This window comes from Ooceraea biroi, chromosome 3 (assembly GCF_003672135.1).
Source record: "Ooceraea biroi isolate clonal line C1 chromosome 3, Obir_v5.4, whole genome shotgun sequence".
NCBI lineage: Eukaryota > Metazoa > Arthropoda > Insecta > Hymenoptera > Formicidae > Ooceraea > Ooceraea biroi.
Window position 1 is genome coordinate 4,049,516 of NC_039508.1, and position 22,851 is coordinate 4,072,366.

Genomic DNA, 22,851 nt, shown 5'->3' on the forward strand with positions numbered 1-22,851 from the left:
AGCAATTCTGAAAATGCTTTTTATTGTATAAAATTTTCGGATCTCACAAAAATACAAAGGAGTATATATATATAATTCTAATAAAATTATGAGTTTTCATTTTTGTCGAGATGACGATATCGAGCTTAAAAAATTTACGTGGAAGATTACATCGTTACACAGAACTTGTTATAGATGGAGATGAGAAATTTTTGTGAATTGTGTAATATGATGACTGCATTATTAAAATAGCGCCTTTATGTACATGGTGTTGTCTTTAAATATATAACAATATATAAAAAAAAGGATCTACTATATACAGCGTATATCTACATTGTTCGAAAATTACAACGATATTTAATAATCTTTTTTTCGAAGACGTTTCGTTTATCCTGGAACGAATATCATTTAAAAAATGATTACAAACCGCATTATTAAATATATTTGTAAGCATGTATGGTGTTGAGCTTGTTAGAAAATCATATGAGACAGTTCGTTGTAAATACGCCATATTTACAAGAAAACACATAGTTTACTTCCGATTTTAATAAAGCATCCTACTCTTTCGAGGACATGTTTTTTAATATTCCATCATATCTATCATTATTATTTTTGCGAACAGCGACTTTCTATTTTCAAATTTATTTTCATGCATTTTCTTGTTAAATAATAACTTGTAGTGAATGAAACTAATGTATTTGTACTAAAAATCGAATTTGTTAATAACTTATTTACGTTCGTATGTTACCTACTCATTAATTATATATTAGGCGTGCATATTTGTTCTCTTATACGTTGTTATCATACTTTAAAGTAATGCTTATTATTTTAATTCTTTACATTATTTCTCTCTTTGTATTAAATTTTATGTAATAAAAATCTGGTATTTGTTTTCTAGATTTTTGTCGAAATACGTTTTTCTGTTTTATCACATACCGCTTTATAAAACTTTTATATTTAATGTCTGTGATTCAGTTACGATGAAACACATATGTTGTTACGAGGAATTAGTAAAAATTAATTAAAAAACCGTGAAATATACTTTCAGTTAATATCAAAAGATATATATCATGAATATATCGCATTATAATATGAGATATATAATATCTCGGTTAAAATACAAAAGACTCGATAAGGTAAATGAAACATTTAAATTCATTTACATTGTTATCATTTGATACATACATAAGAATACGAGAAAGAAATAATATGATAAATTAAACGTTTCTTTTATGAAAACATAAAATTCGATGTGAGATTTTCTAAAGTTAACGCTAATTGTCTTGCATCACGTTAAGTGAAAAGTGTAGAAAATTTGTAGAAAACTTGTATCGCAATATAAAATTGATCTCATTATAAAGCTCTGTTGAAAGATTATCCGCTGTGCCGCATAGTTCTTCGTAATTTCACTGCTTTTGATAATCTGAAATTGTCGATGTACATCTTGTTCGAAAAAGAAGAAGAAGGAAGCAATTAAATGTCAATATTGCAATATGACAAATATTGAAACTTAATAACTAACTTGTACAAAATAATATAATTTATAGCGATTAATAGATTAATGAAAAAAAATAGCAGACCAGCTGATATTAAAATAAGATAATATTGGTAGTTCTCTTGCGCGATATATACCGTTGCTTTGATTATAATTTTACTCTACACGTTGCTTACCTTGTTAATTAATTTGATGCAGTTTGAGGAGTGTCGGCTTACTCGATCGATAATATACATAATAGTGGTACATTAATATTGGCTGATAAATATATAGCACTCCGCGTAAACACAAGCGTTGCTGCAATAAATAATAAATCTCTAAAATAAATTTCGCACGTACTACGAAGTGTAAATATATCCTATTTACAATATGTCGCGAGAAATACAAACGAACCGAACGTGTCCCGGTAAAATATACGACCATCGAACATCTAAAGATTGGCTTGTTGTCCTCAGTGAATGGATAAAAATTAATGCGTCTCGCATTTGTCATTTGTAATTGTCAAGTTGCAGTTAGATTCATGTTCGATGAGAATTACTTCGATCGCGCTAGCTAGCGAATAATAACATCGTACGATGTCTTAGCTTACGACGAATACCTGAATGCTATTAAAGGCAGACGCGCGACAATGGTCTTTCTCAAGTTTATAACTCACACGGACGACATTTTTCGGATGCGATACGTTTTAAGAACGTTCTTTTGTTTTTGACGCGGTAACTTCTCGAATCACAAGCTTTGCTATCGCCGGGGGAGAATGCGTCTGATCAAGACAATTGAAAAAATAATGCAGATTCTCTTCACTCGTAAGCTTACTCTCACTGTTTGTCTTCATCAGTCTTATCCTCATTATCGTACTGATATCGACATAACTTGACAACTTACCATTCTTACGCTATAAAATTGCTCGTTGAATCGCGGAGGTCGAATTTTATAATACGTTTCCACCCGGAATTTTCTACGAGCTTGAGATTATGGCCGAGGAGTCACAAGTTGCGCGTTACACCTGAACGTACTGCTCGTCATCGGTATCCCCGCCGTTGCTGATCCGTTCCAGGGTATTATTCAGATTTATCTTCTCGTAATCGGCATTGGTCGTTGCCTTCTTGTCCTTAACTTTCTCGTAGCCGTCCGCGTTCGTGTCCACCGGAAAGTTATTCATCACTTGCTCGTAGGGCGGTTCCTCGTTTCGCGTGACGGTCATGTACTTCACGCTCTCGTAATTCGGGTCGCCGTGGCTCACGGATTCGTAGTTCGGGTCCGTGTCGCTGTCACCGGGTCGGCACACCGACGCGTAGTTCGGCTCGCCCGTGTCGTGCGGCATGCTCTCGTAATTCGGCTCGGAATCCGTGTCCTGGTCCAGTAGCTCGACCCGCCGTCGCAGCCGCACCTTCTCGTAGCCGGGGTCCTCGCTGCTGGCGTTGCTCACCTGCCGATGTTTGAACGGCACCGAGTACGACGCGTCTGCGCTGTTCCTAGCGGATATCGAGTTGCTTTGATAGTCGTTCTCGCGCGCGGACTGCGATCGCAGCATCTCGTAATTTGGATCGGACAAGCTCGCGATGCCCCTCGCCGCCGAGTTCCTCCTGTCGTTGCTGGTGGAGTCGACGGCCTCGTACCCGTGATCGATCTCTATGTGCGGCAGGGTCGCGTCTCTCTCGGGTTTCGGTAACTTCAAGCTCGAATTACTCTCGCTCTCGACGTGGAAATTGCTCGCGGCGCTGCCCGCAGCGGCGTAATGCGTGCCGTCAGGCTCCTTCTTCTGGATTTCCACCGATTCGTGGCTGCACCACGACGCCCGGCTGATCTCTATGAGACTCAGTTTTCTGTAAGTACTCGCTTCAGGATGCAGAACGTTGTTGACGCTTGGGTGAGTGTCCGCTTGCTGCTGCTGCTGCTGTTGTTGTTGCTGCTCCTCCACTTCCTTCTTCTTCTTCATTACCTTCGCGTACATGTCCTCGAGCGACTTACCCATCGACAACGAAGACCTCGATCTCTCGTCGGTTTTACCCTTGCTCTTGTCAACAGACGCGTATCCTTCCGCACTCGCCTCGGGCGGCGGCGGTAATGGCGAGTTAGCCTGACGCTTCTCGGGTTTAGGCGACCCTGGATTGATGATGGAACTAGTGGCACTCGATGACGATGCTGAAAAGAGAGGCAAATGGTTAGTAACGCAGATAATACGTTCAATAATCATTATTTATCTAGAATCGATATTTATAATAGCAAAAAGCGATTACCTTGTCTAGAATGAGCGTGTGCGACGTGACGCAAACTGTCGACGCTAGGCGGTTGCGGTGCAGGGTGCGTTTCTTCCGTGCGCGAAGCAGCCTGGCAAAATACCGGCTGCTCATGCTGCGCTTGTCTCTGCGCGTCCAACGTCGTCGGCTGAATCTGGGCGTACGTTTCGCTGCCGCTAGTGTACACCTTGTCTTGCTCGTCAATCGCGGCGTACATTTCATCTGTAAAATATTCAAGCGTGCGTTTAAAATTTTACTATTAAATTAAGCTGACATCGGAGCTCTGCTATTGTACCATGACTTGCAATTACAATAACGCTGAAATTTACTCACCCGAATCGTCAGAAACGGTAGCATAATGGGGATCAGTGATCGGTCGAGTCGACTGATTCTGCCTGTAGGCTGCTTTGGTCTGCGCGATTATATTAGCTAGTGGTTCCCGCACGCTTATACTCGTGTATCCCTCTGCATCAAAGAGGCACCGATGCGTTTCATTAAAAGATTTGTTTTTAAAAGGCCGATTAAAATCGATGAGAAATTAAATAATTACTCGAATCTTGGGAATCACCGCTAAAGTGCTGTTGCGGGCTGTTGTGCTGAGAGTGCGGCGGGTGTGGCAGTAGCATTAAAAGGGGCGGCGTCATGTAGGGCAAGTCTTGATTAGCTTGCACACCACCGGAGATAGCGTTCGCGGCTTGAATGTCGCAGTGCGATTCGGAGCTGAGGAGTGAGTTGTGCGAGGATGATCGGCGGGCCCTCGGTGGCGCGACCGGGTTTCCCCTCGGCTGACCCGTCGATGTCGACGGTTTCTCGATATTTACGATTTGATTAACATTACTTCTGAAATGTAAAAGAATTAATACATTCTTCGTAAATGGCAGGCCTGACGATAACAAACGGATAATTACCTATTTACTTGACTAGCTTCAGTCTTCTGAACATTTTGAACTTGTGCGTAAGGATGTTCAACTGAAATAAACCACAGAGCATCATTAATCGACTAGTAACTGACGGCAAAAGAAAATATTATAATTTAACGAATTAATAAAAAAGAATATAGATAAATAATTGAAATAGGAATAATAATTCACCTACCGTTGTCAGAGATAGGAGACGCAAATCTAGTATATTGATGCGATATATCTTGTGTCAATGAACTTTGCTGGGTAACTTCCTGTGCTTCCCTCTCAGATATCTGTTCCTGCGCTGAAAAGCCAAGCAACAAACAGAACGATTACAAACAGTATTAATTATATCACATAATTAATGATTATATTATTAATTTATTATCTATAATAGATTAATATGTTTTTTCGATTTTATTCCTTAAAAATATTTTATCTTTAATTTAATCTGATAGCGTTACCTGCATCTTGGACTGTAGCATACAATTCTGAATGGTCTTCCATAGTTTCAGTGGTCTCATAAATATCCTGAGGTACTGACTCCACCATATTCTCATGTTCTCTGCTCTTGTCTTTCGGGATATCTGGAAGACTCCTGTTGGCACTTGCAGTCCTACGTGTAAATGAAATTGGATTTAATTGAAGTGTGTGTGTATTGCAACAGGTAAAAATTGTTAGATGATATACTAGATTAGTGTACAACATGTTATGATGGAATAATAGGAATATGAGTTTTCTGTTTGCATGGACAGTGCTTAGTTCAAGTGAGTTATGTTGTTATCATATTGTTAGTTTATTAGTGTGGTACAATTTAATGAGCAATATAAGCCTCAAAACCAAGTATGAAACACATACATAAGTTTATGACAGATTTCAGTGATGATTGTTAAATAATAATGTTAAATGTTAATTAAATAATAATGTTAAATAATATTTCGGTATTCTAAATGATTTAATATGCTAGCAAGAGAATGCAATGTTAGTTTATAAGATCAAAAATATCAAAAGAAGTAAGTTTCTTTATGTTCTGTCATAATTAATAATCTAAATTATTTAAATATTGTAACATGGTCATTTGTGGCTTATAGAATCCTTAAAAAAGGCAAGCGCATATAAACAGCACGTTTAAGTAACAATAGCAGCAGCAGCAAATCATCCAGGATGCTCAAAGAAAGAGTTATCGGACCGAAAAAATGCGTTTGCCGGAGAAGACCACATGCAGCCAAGTCAATTTTGAGAGAGGTAGAAACCTTTTTCCACCATCGTTGACATCCTGCGCAACAACTTGGGACACATCCAACACTGGAATTCTGTTGAAACCGTCTGTTTCGGAATTATTCAGTGTTACCATACCAGCGAGTCCCAGAAATTCATTCCTGTCACGATACGATTGTATGTTGTAGAGCAAATACGAGATTAGATATAATTGATTTATGTTACATCCATGATTCACGACAAAACGTGCTCACAATGAAGTGACTCGAGAGAACATTAACACATATGAGTGATAGGAAGATCTACAAAAATATTCATAAGTGACCAATATTTACTCTGTTACGCAAAAAGTATTTTGTATTGTCACTCGTGTTACGATTGGAAACAATTGCAAATGCAGTGAATCATCAGGGATCTTGAATTTGAATTGATCGCAATGTATCACGACTGCCGAGAGATCTCCGGTGCACTCACTTGTTTTCGTTCCGTCGACAGCTGCAGATGCAGGCGGCGACGAGGCCCAGGAATGACAGCAGGGCGCCGACCGAGACAACCCAGTAACACCAGGCATCCTCTTCATCGAGGAAAGGGCGTATCATGTTATAGGCCTCCCGCTGGGCGCGCTCTCGTGTGTCCTGTGAAACGCCCGAAACCGAAAATGCTGCTGTCAGTGACCGCGTGTGACATAACCTCAACGCGACACGGAACACACCCTATTATGCACTATTAGCCACAACCGCCTACCGGTGCGGTTCATCCACGGTGACATTCATCGCCCGCACGACCGAGATAAAGGTGTGTTCCTGCTTGCTTGAATTTTTACATTTAACAAAATGTTAATTTCCCCTTTTCAAGATACGAATGCGCAATCTTGTATTTTGCATCGCGAAACAGTGCAGTAGAATTCAGTGCAATTAAAAGGAGCGAATCGAAAGAACGGAGACTATCTTGCGTGCAAGATCGATATTCGTCATCCCGATGATTTTCTCGACTGATTATCATCGTACCTCGTCGTCAGGTCATTTTTAGGAAGGTCCGTGCGTTGCCTCGCCGTTCGCCTGAAGTGAAGCGCGGCAATTCTTATGACACGCGCGCTGTTACGAGCACCATATGATCGTTCGCGGATTAATCGAACGGACACGATCCGCGACGATTCACTGATTCACGCGCTGTCAGCAGCGAGCTGTCACTCGTCAGCATTCGCTGATGATCGAGGCAAAGCTCCACGGTTCTTGGCACGCACAAGCGGACGAAGCTCTCACTCGAGTCGCGTGCTCTAGTGCATTTCACGATAATCGTGCTATCGCTCACACTCACAGGCATAGGAAGTGCGATGACTTTTTTAATCAGGCGAACTACTGTACTTGGAATGTCACAATCGCGTAGGATCGAGTAGGCCACGTTTTTCGTGCGGCTATCGATTAGTCGACATTACCGAGTTCGATTTATCGAACTGCAGAACGAGCGCGTATATCGCGGGAACAATTGAATTCAAAATATTCCAATTTCGCATCTCCTCTATCAAAAAGAATTATAATTTCTGCAAAATTGAATTTTAGCGGTTTTATAATCTCAATATGAAAATTAATGTGAAAAATATTAATATGAAAAATTCACGTTTCAGAAATACATATATGTATACATATATCTATATATGAGAGAGTATAATCACACACACATATAATGGAATTGTATTTTAGTTAACACATGATTATTAAAATATTTATTATATATTCCGCTTAGAAGATAATATAAGATAATTGATATAAACGTATAATGAAAAATCGATCGGTCGCTTCTATCAGGTGAAACACATTATTACAGAATGACTTACGTGACTACGTGTTAAACTTATTAAGAAGAGAAATAGAAATACTGTTACAAATATTGGCTTTATATTGGCTCTTTTTTAAAAACGTTTTTGAAATGATTATATTATAAATTGTTATTATAAACTGCCTATTAAATAATACATTGCATTTATATACGGATATATCAAATATACACGTATGTATGTACATGATATACTATCCTGTGTAAACCCTATTCCAATACTAAATAAAGACGGAAACTTGCTTGATATATTATATATAAGAGCATCATTTTTCTATACACTTCTCACTTCATTTGTTCACTCATAAACCGTCATGCTACTCTTTAGTCTTGTGTACAACATTTCCATGTATATATCCAGTCAAGCAAATCTGCAGAAACAGATTTTAGAAAGTGTTTACTATAAATTTTCTTGGCGGAATGTCAGTACAGATTTAATGGAATTTGATAACAAAATAAGATGGCATGTTGACGGCAGAAAAATAGAGCAGGATATTTACGTAGATTCTTTTAATTAAAAAAGATGTAAAATTCGGGCACTCTAAATTCGTGCCGTTCGATCAAGCGCGAACTCGATAATGCCAATTAATCAACAGAGTAAATGGAATATGCAAGAAATGTAGTTCGCGCGATTTTGTGCTGTCAATCTGTTATCAATTTCGGCAGATTTTGCCGGTAAAGCACAATTTTATTATATATACCGAATAATATATGTCGTACATCAGAATCGTCACTCTACACGCAACAACATTTTGTACATTCATTCCTGATTCGTGAGGTATATGTATATGTACACTAATTCTTGATTACAATTATATAACGCATATTATTTAATAATGCCAATATAATCTATAAAACGATACGATAGTCATACACTTATAACACTAGGAGAAATGTAATTAATACTGCAAATATAATTATTTTATAAAATATGTAAATAAAATAATTAAATTTACAAAAATATGTTACTTTTCTGGAAGACTTATTTGGTCGCTTGATCTGCTCAAGTTTTCTGTGCATTGTTTAAGTACATTCCGTATCTCGAAACTCTTCAAGTACGAGTATTATCCAGTACTTCAATTTCCTAGCGTCTTCTCTATCGACTTTTGCGTATCTTTGAATTTTTCACGCATCTTTAGATCCTTCGCAAGCATCCGCGTTGTCACGAACACTGCCCGGTGTCCATTATCTGTCGAGTTTGTTCTCCGTAACGTACACGGAGAAGGGCGAAGTGTCGTAATATCCGTAAACCTGTTGCGAGGACGGTGGCGACGGCGGACCCATGGCGTGCATCGCATGCATTGGTTGCACGTAGGGCATCATCTGCACGGGGGTGGCTGGTGGTATTGAGCCATTACCGGCGCGGCCCAAGGTCGAGCCGTTGTATGAGCTTACGTAGACATCGTGGGGATTCATTTTTCCCGAGTAGGCGCTCGCTGGTCGAATCATCGACGCTTCGTGGATGCTGGACGCTGCCATCGCCGCCATCCTCGCCTCGTTCATCTGGCCGCTCCATCGCAGCCGGCAAATGCAGATCGCGATGACGATTATTGCAATAAATGCCACCACACCTCCGACGATACCGATGATCAGGGTGTCGTCGGTGCTTGAGATGTTGCCCATTGTGGATGTACCTGTGAGTAAGATTATAAATATTAGTGTTACTATGTTTACTTAATAATGAAAATATAATAAAATAAAATAAAAATGTAAAAAATAAAATATAATTATGTTAATGCAATGTATAAAACTATTATATGTTTGTCAAATTTTACGAGTTTATTGGCAAGCAACGAAGACTTAAAAGCGTTCATTTGGTCGATCAACAGCATACCTGTGTGATCATTGTAGTGCTTGTTTCGATTGTTCTGCACCGTCGGTGCCACAGTCCAGATAATTTCCGGTTCAGGCGTGGTCAGTTTTGTCGACGGTGTCGTTTCCGTTGTCTGCGTCGATTTTGTCGGCGTCGTACGATCGCAGGAGAGATGCTCCTCCGTGAGATTGTTGAGGAGCATACCGGCCACGTGCTCGGGACTGGCGCAGACAACAGTGGGTTTTCTGTTGCTCGACAGCCTGAGCCATCTCCATAGGTGTTTCGCTTCGCAGCTACAGTTGATCGGATTACTCTCTAATCCGCTGATTCTCACGGAACCACCGCGTTCGTCCAGAGCGGCCAATAATTGTGCCGGCAGGCTGGTGAACTTGCTGCCGGAGACGTCCAACGCGACTTTGGTGGAACGCGGCACCGGGAAAAAGAGGGCGGTCGGTATCGAGTCCACGGAAGTGTTCTTCAGTCCCAGGGACAATCTTGGTCCTCGCACGCCGACCAGTGAACTCGAGAGAACACTGCGCAATCTTTCACCCCGCAACGTCAGCTCGCGAAGATGCGGATGAGTGCGCACGGACAATTGTTCGTTACCGACTGACGAGTCCTTGATCTCGACGTCTAGCGTCTCCAGGCGCGTCATAGGCTTCAGGATACCCTGCACGTCGAAGTAGCCGAGCTTCGGGTAATTGTAGGCGCGCAGAGATCGCAACCTCGTCAGCGACCTGAACGCGTTCCTCTCGATTCTGGTGCAGTTGGGCAAGTTTGCCATTCTCAGGAAACGCAACGCGCTCAGTCCGTCGAAGCTGCTCTCGTTGATGGTCTTCACCTCGTTGTCGGAGACGTCCAGGCTTTGGAGCACCGGGAGGATCTTGAAGGTGCTGATCAGGTTGGTGAAGTCCGCCAGACGGTTCCGCGATACGTCCAGGCTCTCCAGCATCGTCGTGCGCTCCAACGTGATCGGTTTGATGTCCGCGATCGCGTTACCCGAGAGATTCAAATGTTTCAGGAACGGCGTCTCCAGCCTGGGGATCGTTTTAATGCCGGTACGAGCGAGATTCAGGGATCGTAGAATCTTCGCCTCGCCCAGAATGCCGCGTACCGCGTTCTCGCTCAGGGGATTCTCCGAGAGATCGAGCTCCTTCACGTTGTTGACGATATCCTGCGTGAACACCTCCACCATACGGTTACGGGCGATTTTTAGACTGACCAGCGACGCCGACTGACGTTGCAGCACGCGGATCGGTATCTCGTTAAACCGATTGCCAGATAAGTTGATCCTCTCCACAACGCGAATCCTAGACGGGTCGAAGATAGTTTCGGGCAGCGAAGCTAGTCGATTATCATGCAAATCTAAGTTCTCCAATCGAAGCAGACCTTCCATCGTACGCTCGCTCAATGTCTCCAGAACGTTGCTGGAGAGATCCAACGATTGAAGTTGAGTCGAGTTGTGGAAGGCCAGTTCATCCACCTGTAACAGTTTTATTCTTAATAATTAATTCTTTATTATTTAACAATTTTTCGTTAAACATTATTAATGATTATTATAATAATAATTTAATGATAATAATAATAAATTTTTATTAGTACTTTAATTCTCTCAGAATATTTATTTTGCTATTTGATACACTTTCTTTTTTTTTTTCTTTCCCACTTTCACTTGTCATCTTGTCTTATTATTTATCGTAGCATTTTACGCACCGATTCGATTTTGTTGTGCGAGAGATCCAGAGCGCGTAGTCTTCCCATCTGCGAGAATGCAAACTCGTTCACGTGGCGCAGCATGTTGCCAGATAAGTCCAATCGTTCCAAGAATTGTAGCGACTTGACGAAGTCGCTGGGAAACTGAATGAACTGATTGCCCGAGAGATCGAGTCGCCTGAGCCTTGGATGGATCACGAAGGCCGTCGGTGACAACTGACTGATGAGATTGTTCGACAGATCGAGGATCTCCAGCCCCGTACCGGTGTTGAAATGCTCGCCAGCGAACGATGTGAGCTTGTTGCCTCGCAAGTTCAACGAATACAAGTTGATCAGGCTGACGAAAGCGCCGTTGTTGATGTGCTCGATGGCATTGTACGACAGATCGAGTGTCGTGAGATTGTAAAGATGCTGGAAGGTGCCCTCGTCGATCTCCTGCAGCTGATTGCCGGCCAGGGAGATTCTCTCTAGGGATTCGAGATTCAGAAACAGCACCGTCGGCAAAATCTTCAGTTCCGTGTACGATATGTCGAGACTGATCAAGGACGATGGGAATATCGGCGGGAAGCCGCCGTAGAGCGGATTGCTGCTGAGATTCAGGTACTGCAGTCGATGCAGGTACTTGAACGTCTCCGGCGAGACGCGTTTCAGTTGATTACCCGCCAGATTCAGCGAAAGCAGATTCCTCAGCGGCAGCTCGCTAATGGCGGTCAGCTTATTGTACGACACGTCCAGCTTCAACAGAGTGTCCTCCAAGCCCGCGAACGTATTCTGCGAGATAACCGAGAGCATATTGCCGGACAGTTCGATGCTGATGAGATTCTCGAAGTTGTAGAACAATCTGGCTGGTATTTCGCGCACTAGGTTGCGCGTTAGGCCTAGGGTCACGAGGTTCGTCGATGTGGCGCGAATTAACTCGGTGGAGAGCGCGGCAATGCGGTTGAATTGCACGTGCAAATGTACCAGCGAAGGTAATCGTGTGAGCGCCAAAGCTGGCACCAACAGAATATTGTTGTCTTGCAAGGATAGCCATTTCAGCCTGGTCAAGCCTTCGAAGCATGATTCTTCAATCTGTGAAAAGATAATACTTCATAAATAAATAAATTCATAAATTGGTTACAACAATTGTAACGCAAGAGGATTATTTCTTGCTTTCTATATATATGTTTTGTTAGCGATATTGTCGCAATATTAACTAAAGTATTAAAAATTTTATTCTTCTATATGTGGACATATTCTTAATATGTAATTTTATTTTTCTCTTTATATTAGAGAGATTTGTAGAAGTTTGCTGGAGATTGCATATAATTTTATAGGTTCAATAAAAATGCCATTTTATATTCGCGTAATCAGACAATTATTTGAAAGATGGCAAATACTTCGAGTAACATATTTTACATAATATTTTACTGTCATTAATTAAAAAATTATTAAAAATCTGTCGAACTCTTGTAATAATCTCTAATATCTAGAAAAATCTATTATTAAAAAAATAAGTTTCTTTAATATAAAAGATAAAAATAGTATTTGAAAGTACAATCTAACAATCTAATTAAGCAACTTCTTTTTCCTGTGATCGTGATCACCAACCGGATACATCAACGTGAAGCACGTTATAATCGTGGAGCGAGTCATAAGCAAGTTGCGCGGTGAAGATCGATTTCCAGCGTAACAAATTTTCGTTACGCGCAACAACATACCGTGCGCAACGCGTTGAGGCTCAGATCCAGTCTCGTGAGAGCGGAAAGGCTGGAGAACGTATTGACCCCGAGTCGGCCTATGTTGTTCCGGCTGAGGTCTAATACTTGTAGTTCGGTCAAGCCTGACAAGTGTATCCGTTCTATTTCCTGCGGGAAAGAAAGAAAAAAGTCGCTCACGTGCAGGGACAGGCCACGCGAGCAATGCGAACTAATCACAATGCGATCGCTCGCTGAAAGACAATCTGCGCGGGTTGCAAAACTCAGTATGGTTTGCGCGTTGATGATAATGGGCACCACCCGCGGGAATACTCACGGTGATCAGGTTGTTGGAGATATTCAGAAATTTCAGGTCCGTTAAGTGTCTTAGCGCATCGGTGGGAAACTCCTGGAGGAAATTAGCCGAGAGATCCAGCTGCAACAGGCTGAACGCTCCTGAAACCGTTAGGGCAATCTCTCGCTTTATCGTGGTCGCGCTATACGTAACTTTGCCGGATCCGGCAGGTTTGTTATCACAACGCGAGCGGCAAAACGCGCGAAATTATGGTAACGATCGCGGCAGGCCAAGAGAAAATCCGTAACAGTTTGTACCTGAGTTAGTAGGTGTTCTTGGGCTTGTACGAGGAAGCGCGGGACTTAATCTAGTCTCGTGAGAAGATCGGACAGTGTGGGAACGCGAATTAGAGTTCATTATTCCGACGAGGTCGCTCCTCGGGCGAAGACAAGCCTCGCGCAACTTTCATGGCGCACTGTCGAGGCCCGAGAGATTTTCTCACGCGTTGATTAGCGCGAATATTTTTACGGGCAAATCTAGAGAACGATGCTTTCTTCCGGAAAAATCGGTTACACGGTCGTACAAACGAATCTCACTAAAACAGAATAACGCGCGACAGGCTTGTTACTCCCATCGTAAATGTACATTTTTCCCTTTCTTTGTTTTCTTAATCGTTATAATACGATTGGAGATGTAGGAACGACTTGCGGAGACACGATAAATCGCGGAAAAATCCACGATATTAAATCCATGAGAAATGACAAAGGGAAGGAAAGTTTTCTCAGTTACATCTGAATTATATAAACAAGGATTTTACCTTTGAAGACGTCGCTGTTGAATCGGCTAAGGGAATTATGCGAGATGTTCAGAAACAGCAAGTGTTGAACGCCGGAGAGAGCACCGTCTTCCATGTGAGATAATTCGTTGTCGCTGAGATCCAGTCGTAACAGCGACTCGCCGATGGTCGTGAAAGCGCCTCGTAGAAGAGAAGCTATAAAACGAGATAACGATCGGGAAAGAATTAGCTCAAAGTGTACGAAGTGCCGGACGTTCATTCATTAAGATGGAATATTTATTGGACGCTAATTGGAGACTCGAGATATCAAAGCAGCTGCAAATGCTCGAAATTATCTGCTAATTGATAAAGGCTCGAGGAAGTAATCGGTCCTATGCTTATCATATTCTGTAATTGTGCTGCACCTACTCAGATATTACTTATAGACGAGAGATAACGAAAGAGTACTAGCCAGAGATATTTTGCGGAATATTTTGCGGAATATTTTGCGAAAGAATGCAGATACGTGGTGTGGCGCGTAATACGAGACACGCGGAGAAAGTTAGGCGCGAAAATTCTCAGTACCGAACGGGCGTCGTCTTCTCCTCGTAAAACCTACTTTGAGGAACGACGCATGCAGTGATCGAGACGCGACACATCTGAGATTTTCTTCTTCCCGAGATCTCGGCACACGCTCTGATAAACCGTAGATCGTCCCGTTAAGAAGTATCTCTAAGTATCGCCAAGTGGTTCACCATAAATATTCTTATAGAATGAACATATGTATATAATAATACTAAATAAATAATACTAAATAATGTAATATGTAAATAATATAATATGTAAAATAACTTAACAAACTAGAATTTAACGAAAGCATAAAAAGCTGATTGAAAGCAGAGAGACCTAGAAGAGATATAGAAGGATTAAAGGATTGGAGGCATAAACAATCACACAATAAAATACTTTACATTAAATTTCGTGTCGCAAACATACCGATATTGTTCCCGGCCAAGGATAAGACTCGGATGGCGCGCGGTCCTTTGAGGGAGGCTGTCGGCACCGCGGTCAGATTGTTGCCATCGAGGTACAACTCCTCGAGATTCGTGCACCCTTTCAAGATCCCTTCTTCGATGCTCCTGAGACCGTTCCTGCTGAGATCGAGTATCTCGAGTTCTTCCATGCCGTGGAACTCGTTGCTGGAGAAGATCGGGTTCAGACTATCACCCAGCAGATTATCGGCGAGTCGCAGGTCGCGTAGCTCACTCTGCGCTTGCAAGACGCGGTCCATCAGCCGGGAGATCGAGTTTCTCGACAGATCGAGTCTACGGAGATTCAGGCCGGAATTGATAAGATCCTCTGGCAAAATCTGATGGCCACAGTTCCTCTGGCTGATCGACACGATCGGTTGACCACGCAGAACGTTCACGGTGTCGTGCGTAAATATCACCTGGTCGCAGTTCATCTCGATTGATCTCGGATAGTTTACGGATATGGCGCACTTGCAGGGAATCAGGAGATCCCGCTTCAGTTCGACGCAGGGTCTCCATTGCGCTCGATTTAGCGGAAGGACGCTCAACAGAAAGACCACTAGTAGATAGGCGCTAAAAGTAAAAAGAAAATACAAGTATGGTTAGATAATGAACAACAATGATACAACAATTGCTTGTTAATATTGGCAATATAATGTGCGATGCAAATAAAATATGATATAAAAATAATACGCAGGCGAGTCATTTATAGTTATTACTGATGACGAATGAATTAACACGCAACTAACATAATATCAGAATTGTTGTGAGAATATTATGTTTGCAGATAAAATCGTTCCTTAGAGATAAATTGTAGATGATTTTCTTTAAGCAGAATTGACAGTGGAAATCGAGATTAATGTTTATGTGAATTGGAAATTTAAACGACAATGTATGAGAAAATTCGGTAATTTCCACTTGGATGTAAAGAAAATACTTTCGCTTCCCAAGAACTTGCTTATGTTCCCGCTCCACAATCATCTTACGAAGTTAACGAGTTCTTGGTGAAACCTCATGCGAGCGGGCGAAACTGCAACGTTCATAAGACAATTTCCATTTTATAATTCGCGGAGATATTAATATTCTTTCCACGCGAACTATGCTTGCGTTTTCACTTCACGCCTTACATCGCGTCTTATCTAGTTTTTCAGAACTATCAGATCTTAATGACCCGCGACGTAGTTTCCGCATTCACAGACAATGTAATAAACGGTAAGTTGTAAACCTCTGTTAAAATGATTAATACTATTAATGATGGAAATAATTTGTGAAATACAACATATATGAGACATCCGTTATCGTACAATATACAATAAATAATATAAATTATATATGTAGGAAAAATTGTTGAATGCGTTACCAGTTAACTAAATCGTATCTCATTAATTTCTTTAATATTATCAAATTTAAGTAAGATTTAACATATAAATAATAAGGCATACCTTATTGTGTCTATATTTCTCATTTCTTATTTATTCTAAATATTTAATATTTATATGTATATTTATATTTAGTATTTATATGTTAAATCTTACTTAAATTTGATAATATTAAAGAAATTAATGAGATACGATTTAGTTAACTGGTAACGCATTCAACAATTTTTCCTACATATATAATTTATATTATTTATTATATATTGTACGATAACGGATGTCTCATATATGTTGTATTTCACAAATTATTTCCATCATTTCTATAAGACATATCTTATAGAAAATATAATATAAAATATAACAAAATATCTCTTTAATAATACGATTTCGGCTACTCTCTCTACTAAACTCTCTCTTCTAAAATTATGGAGATCAATATATAAAGAGAAACACGTATATAGAAAAACACGTTAGCTCAGTCCGTCGTCGCTCGAAAACATCATCACTTATGAATACTCAATTAATAGTTTTACGAAATAATTAAAATAGAAGTCTCATGTCATTTATGACATGTACGGAATTATGAGATACCTGCGGAATGTACATATAATTATTTTTCATTCTTAATTTAATGTAACGTGTAACATCTTGGCAGTATATTTGCAAATTCTCATCTCTTCTTGCCACGCCCCCATCGCAAAAAGTGCATTATCATTTCGCAACTTACGATGGGTAAGTTCAAGTAGCGCCGGGCTGCGCGGGGTTCACGTGAAATAAATGAGGCGTAAATCATGCCCGTTACTCAACAGCTTAATTATTTTGTAAAACCTCTTGCCGGATCGCTCACGCGACATTAGCAGCGTTATTGCCTTTGTCAAGCACCACCATAATCGCCCATAATTACCGGCTGCAAGGTGATTAACGCAATGCACGGTTTCAACACCCAGCGTTTTGGCGAGATGTTAGCGTGTTACGCCTGACATGACAATACAAGTTTTCTGACGCTGAAAGAGCTGCCCATAATTTCAACAGCTGATCGCATGTTACTAGAATAATCTTATATTAGACGGATATGGAGAGAACGATCTCGCGACGTGCTCTTCGTCCTCTTCTCGTGGCTCGGAATGCGATTGCGAACCGATGACGAGCTGGAGTAACGGTAGGTGCTATTTGCAGAGAGCCAGGGACCATGTAGCTCCAGGCAGCAAAGCAGCATCGCTTTGGGCAGGGCTTCCTTTCTACCAGACTGCAATAGCCACGACGTGGCTGGGCGACGATCGATTTCTAATTAAACGAGTCGTGCTAGGCGCGGATTTTCCTCCTGCCTCTCTTCTCCTCCGCCAAGGATCTTAATTATTGATGCAACGAGCAGCCGATTGCGAAAGCAGCGATTCGATTTGGTTTTCGGTGTCGCGTACGCGGAGGATCGCGTGTCGTACATGCTAATGCCGACGCAGGATAGGCGCCAAGAAATGACTTTTACTTGGGACACCGTCATTCAACAATCTTTGCAATGCGAAAACACGCCGCTGTTCGCGAGACGCGCGAGATGATGTATGAGCGAGATCGTTACTAGGCCGTCACCTCGCTGTCCTTCGTTAAAACACAGCCAGCCGATTAGTCTTGAGACAAATTACCGTGTAATTGATCATCCCCTTCAGTGAATTTTACGAATCACGAATTTCGAGCAGAATTGTATCTTGGCACACGATCTCGCATCTCGTTTTCTCGTAATCTTCTTTCATTTAGCGAAGACTCGGAGATTCTCAAGAGATACGCCGAGTGTGACTCAGCTTCCCTTGATGTGTGTGAGGCCAAACCGCAGGCAGCATCTCTCCGAGTGATTTGTCATCGTCATTACTTTTTGACTGCGTCTCTCAAAATTGTTCTCAACTCCATCATCATCATCATCATCGTAGAAAGTTCTCGTTCCGGCACACGTGCGAACGCAATAATACAGTATGCTTAATGCAAGAGTGCGCGCGCGTTAACGATTTCACTGTCTCTGACAAAAGCGAGCGTATTGCTGCGGTTTTATTCGGCGAAAACTTGTGAACGATGTTCGATGCGCTTTATCTAAAATATTTTTGACGTTACTTGTGTTTTTATGTATATGTTTCGCACATGTATATTATGTTATGTAATACATATGTCTAAATTATAAATTCTTGAAAGAGAAAAGAGACGTTAATGATCAGTACGTACGGAAGTACCAAGAAAGATTTGCTGAATATTGCAACCGCACGCGAGGCAACCGCGTGTTGTTATATATGTCGTCAAAATTGGCTCCCATTCAAGTTTCATTCAATTTTGTGGTAACTGGCTTTCAGGTCTTTGGCTTGACGCAGCCGGACGCTGCAGCTTGCCTCACGTGTTCTTTTACAATGTTGAAACATGTGTAACGGTGTCTCTGCGTTGCGTGTAGAAGCGCTCCAGAATTATTAGACAGATTATTTCTCCAGCTGTTAGATGCAATTCAGTAGACTCTATTTATTATTTACGCTTTTATTATTCTTTTTATTTTATTTATTACTGTTATCTTCTTATATTTACTCTTGTAGAAATTTATAAATTCCTAATTCTGGTAATTGAAAAAATATGAACAAGAGTTTTGTCAAGAGACTTGATAAAGAGTGATCTGGCTGTTTACGCGGATCCTCGAAGATTAACTTATCAAGATGTTGCAACGTTTAACGACATTAAGCAACTTTCTGATTATATTTCGTTTGTCCAATCAATCAGCGCTCTCTCAAGCGTCTTTTCCAGCATCTTCCTCTGTGCACGGAAACGCGAATCGCATTCCGACAGAAACGAACCAGTTCAGGATGTCGGGGCGTTACGCGCAGCATCCAGTTGACTCTAGCAAAAAGGTGATTCTTCTTAATTACCATGTCGGATAAACAGGTTTAAGGACAAAAGAATCGGCAGGAAGATGCGACCTTTCCACGACTCTTTTTCTTCCTCCTCGCTCGCGGATTTCGCGGACCGGAGAAACGGGTATCGACCGGATTAGAGCAGCCACGGCGCGAGATCTAACGCGATAGTCATGGGGGAATGCATTTTTATGCTTCCACCGAGCAAGCACGTCTCGAGCGCGGTGCATGTTCCCCGAGGAATGCTACATCGCGGCGGGGCAAGATTGCATAAATATTATGTTTGCCAGTATCTCGAGTCGTTTGATGGTGACCACGAGACGTTTATACGTTTGCATGTTGTATTTTTAAATGAAGAAGAGATTCTTGCGTCTTTAATTCTCGTGAATAACTGCAAGAGTTGCAAAACTTCTCCATTCAGTATTCGGGAAAAGACATTTGTGTGCATTAATAGAATCAAGGATATATTTGTATCGTACGTGCGACGAGTATGAAAATTGTATTATAACACGAAGTCAAGTGAAATAAATTGTGGACTACCGCATTCTTCCGCGAATACTTTCCCACGCGTATGGGAATCTCAATTTGAAGTTAAAGCAATTTCTGAATAATCTTGAAGAATCCTTGGGCATTCCTGAATGACGTGCAATTCAGTTTGCATTGATGCTTTTTTATGCTTATCAATAATTAAATCAGATGTATCGAAGGATACATTACGTGATCGCACTACCAAGTCGGAATAATCTACCTCACGTTCAACTTTCTTACTTCATGAATCATGGCCTTAAATGTCAACCGGATTGTCATTGGTAATAAAATTGTTGACCGAGTATCTTTAGAAATATCAAAAACGTTCAGAAATTAGTAATAAATTATACATTTATACTCTTGTCAGTGTAGATTGTTCATAAAAAATTGTATTAATTTTTTAAATTTAATTAACCGGTTTTTAATTTTTCGTTTCACGAAGAACGCATAAAATATTCTAACAAACTCCAAAAAAAAACGACGTGGGCGATGTCGACGTGTGAGAAACAAGATGCGTTCTTTCAGTCATTGAGATCTCCTTTCGAGTCAGAGTCGCTCCTTCGGAGAGTAACTTCTATCTCACAAGCTCTTCTTAAGAAATATCTTACTTAAGCGAGCCGAAATTTTGTTTTTAATTGCTTTGTAATACGCGGTAGTTTGTTACAGTTCTTATATTCACTTTTACACAGTACTGAAGAGAAGAAAAAAGGCACTTACACCATGATCGCGCCTTCCACGTGACAACGGACGCTAACAGTGACTTGCGGTCGCCAGGCGATGTCGATTCGCTTCACCGCTGATCAGCCAGCAGCATCACCATTCACGTGGACACATCACACACTAGTTGACACAGAGATAAATGGCTACACACACATAGAGAGAAGATAGATCACCGTGCACTCGTCATCGTCGTCGATTCGCCCGAATCTCGCGATTTTGCTATTTCGGACTGAACGAGCTAGGTATAAAATAAATTTCTTCGCTCTTGTTTTCGTCTCGGCTCTTTCCTCCGCTGGAGAGAGGATAACGCGGCACGCGAAATTCACACCGGAGCGGCGAACGCGCAGTCGGTCGCGCACTGGCTACTTGCTGCTGCAGGAGCGACGGAAAATTGTGGCGGAGTGAAAGAGAGGGACCCTGAGGAGGAGAGTGCCGTGCCCTTCCCCGAGGTTCGCGGACTCCGACATAACGGGGATCGCGAGTTAACTCGCGCGAGTCAACCTCTGCCGCGCCCCGCACTGCGCGCCAGATCCCATGGTCTTCCGTTGGTACAAGGAAATCAATGGCAAAGTCTAAAAGAAAAAGTGTTCAGATAGAGACCAAGCCTGAAACTATAGACGTATCTAAAAATTTATTTTCTAAACTTGGTCTCTCGGCAAAATAAATTTGCTACCAATTTAGTTTTTCTCAATTTATATAATATATAATATGAGAGAATATTATATATCTATTACATTCACATCCCCAACTATATTTGGTTGCTCTCATTTGATTTTTATATCCCTTTCTTGTTTCAGGAAAAGGCGTTTAACGAGCTTGGACCAAGCCTGAAACTAGACGTGTCTAAAAATTTACTTTCTAAACTTGGTCTCTCAACAAAATATAAATTTGCTACCAATTTATTCTTTGGAGACCCAGTCTAAGATTACGACCTACCTGTTTTAAGCACGACTTCGAGATTTCGCGTCACAAATCGTGTGGCCTGCAAGATGGGTCACGAGCGAAGGACGACATCCTGCTGCGAGAGAGTCGGCGATGACTTACTTAGTTGTCCTCGGGCGTTATCGGTGACACGTATATTGTTTGTGCAATATTGTGTTATGTTTCATTGGGTCTCCTTTGAGCACCACTCAGATTCAATACGAGAAGCATCGATGGTGGATCACATAACAGTTCTTCTCTTACATGGTACGAAGATACACCCACGGAAACGGGAACTGGAACATCGAGAGAAAGAGCGACTTGAGATCCTGAAGGTGCTCCAATATACGCAAGTTCATGAACGTAATGTCTATCGTTGCTCTCAGAAATCGGAGAGTTACAAGTTCATGAAATCGATGTTTCTGATTTTCTTGCCGAATGTTACATCATTTTTTTCAGTATTATTTTAATACCGTTGCACATTACTCTTTTCAAATGTTATATATCATCGCGAGATTCCTCCTGTTGCGAAGATTTACATCATCAGACTGTTAACTTTAATAATAATGAACTGATAATGTTTCAAGAAGCAAATTTTATCGCGTTTGATTTCGTGACGGCATGCTGTCACGTATGTGCACGAATCTAATTCTCTATCGTTACTTTAGTCTAAATCATGCAAAGGCCGCAGCCTCATAACGGGAAATCCCGCCGCCCAAAATAGGCACTGAGACCCATGAGAGAAACGATACCCAAACGAAATACTCTGTAACAGTATATGACATCAATTATCATGCAATAAAATTCGTACAGTGCAACGTTTATTTACATCCACATGATTTTCCATAAAAAAGATATAGATATTAAAAAGATTAAGATATTAAGAACAAACTGTCCGTTAATTTATCAATTTTTGTATAGACCATTTATGTCTATACTTTTAAAATTTTTGTATTTTAATTTTAATTTATTTTTGTATTTTAATTTTTGTCATAAGCTGAGAAACTCAATTATAATCAAATAATAATAAAATTAAATCAATAATAATCAAAACAAATCTACAAAAATTCGTAACGTATCAAAATGCCACATTGTGTAAATTGTGTAAATGTCAGCGGCGCGCCGAGCCGGACACAGTATCGCTGATGCGGAGACGAGCTGTCGCACGTAACAGCGTACTGAAAATCGCCTTGCTTGAATGATAAAAGACTTTACGGAAATGAGAAGCAGGCGATAGCGTCTCCAGGAAGGAGTGCTTGGCCCGGCTTAGCTGCTGGCCCGGTCTCGATGGATGCGGGAAGGTGCGATCCGAGAGGAACGTTTCTCCGCCGGCCTTTCACTGCCGTCGCGCCGGTCGCGCGCTCTCCTCTTGACTTCTCCTCTTGAACGGCTCTTTTGCTAAACGATCGCTTCGCGCGCTGACCGGCAAGCCGCTCGGTATGCAGCGCGCACCGATCTCCCGCGTA

General features: G+C 41.2%; 2 protein-coding genes across 6 annotated transcripts; both read right to left on the bottom strand.

The window, feature by feature from the left end:
* Positions 1-8: 8 nt before the first annotated feature.
* LOC105285714 (AF4/FMR2 family member 4) lies at positions 9-7,420 on the bottom strand. 5 transcript variants are annotated; one of them, XR_895110.3, is made up of 11 exons: positions 6,839-7,420; positions 6,306-6,466; positions 5,867-5,992; positions 5,078-5,229; positions 4,807-4,917; positions 4,620-4,680; positions 4,262-4,551; positions 4,045-4,176; positions 3,712-3,933; positions 2,357-3,616; positions 9-1,771 (listed from the first exon to the last, which is right to left on the bottom strand). XR_895110.3 is itself a non-coding variant. In XM_011350115.3 (10 exons), the coding sequence occupies exons 2-10, from the start codon at positions 6,428-6,430 to the stop codon at positions 2,472-2,474; spliced, it is 2,361 nt and encodes a 786-aa protein (XP_011348417.1). In that variant the 5' UTR covers positions 6,431-6,466; positions 6,839-7,420; the 3' UTR covers positions 9-2,471. The 5 variants fall into 5 exon arrangements, 3 of the variants coding, with proteins under 3 accessions (XP_011348417.1, XP_011348414.1, XP_011348418.1); XR_895111.3 differs by having other exon boundaries at positions 9-1,422; positions 1,651-3,616; XM_011350115.3 differs by having other exon boundaries at positions 9-3,616; positions 4,262-4,548.
* A 105-nt stretch (positions 7,421-7,525) lies between these two features.
* LOC105285711 (chaoptin) lies at positions 7,526-15,948 on the bottom strand. The gene is made up of 8 exons (XM_026968445.1): positions 15,905-15,948; positions 14,933-15,540; positions 13,979-14,152; positions 13,204-13,322; positions 12,891-13,037; positions 11,191-12,261; positions 9,499-10,960; positions 7,526-9,298 (listed from the first exon to the last, which is right to left on the bottom strand). The coding sequence occupies exons 1-8, from the start codon at positions 15,946-15,948 to the stop codon at positions 8,850-8,852; spliced, it is 4,074 nt and encodes a 1,357-aa protein (XP_026824246.1). The 3' UTR covers positions 7,526-8,849.
* Positions 15,949-22,851: the final 6,903 nt, after the last annotated feature.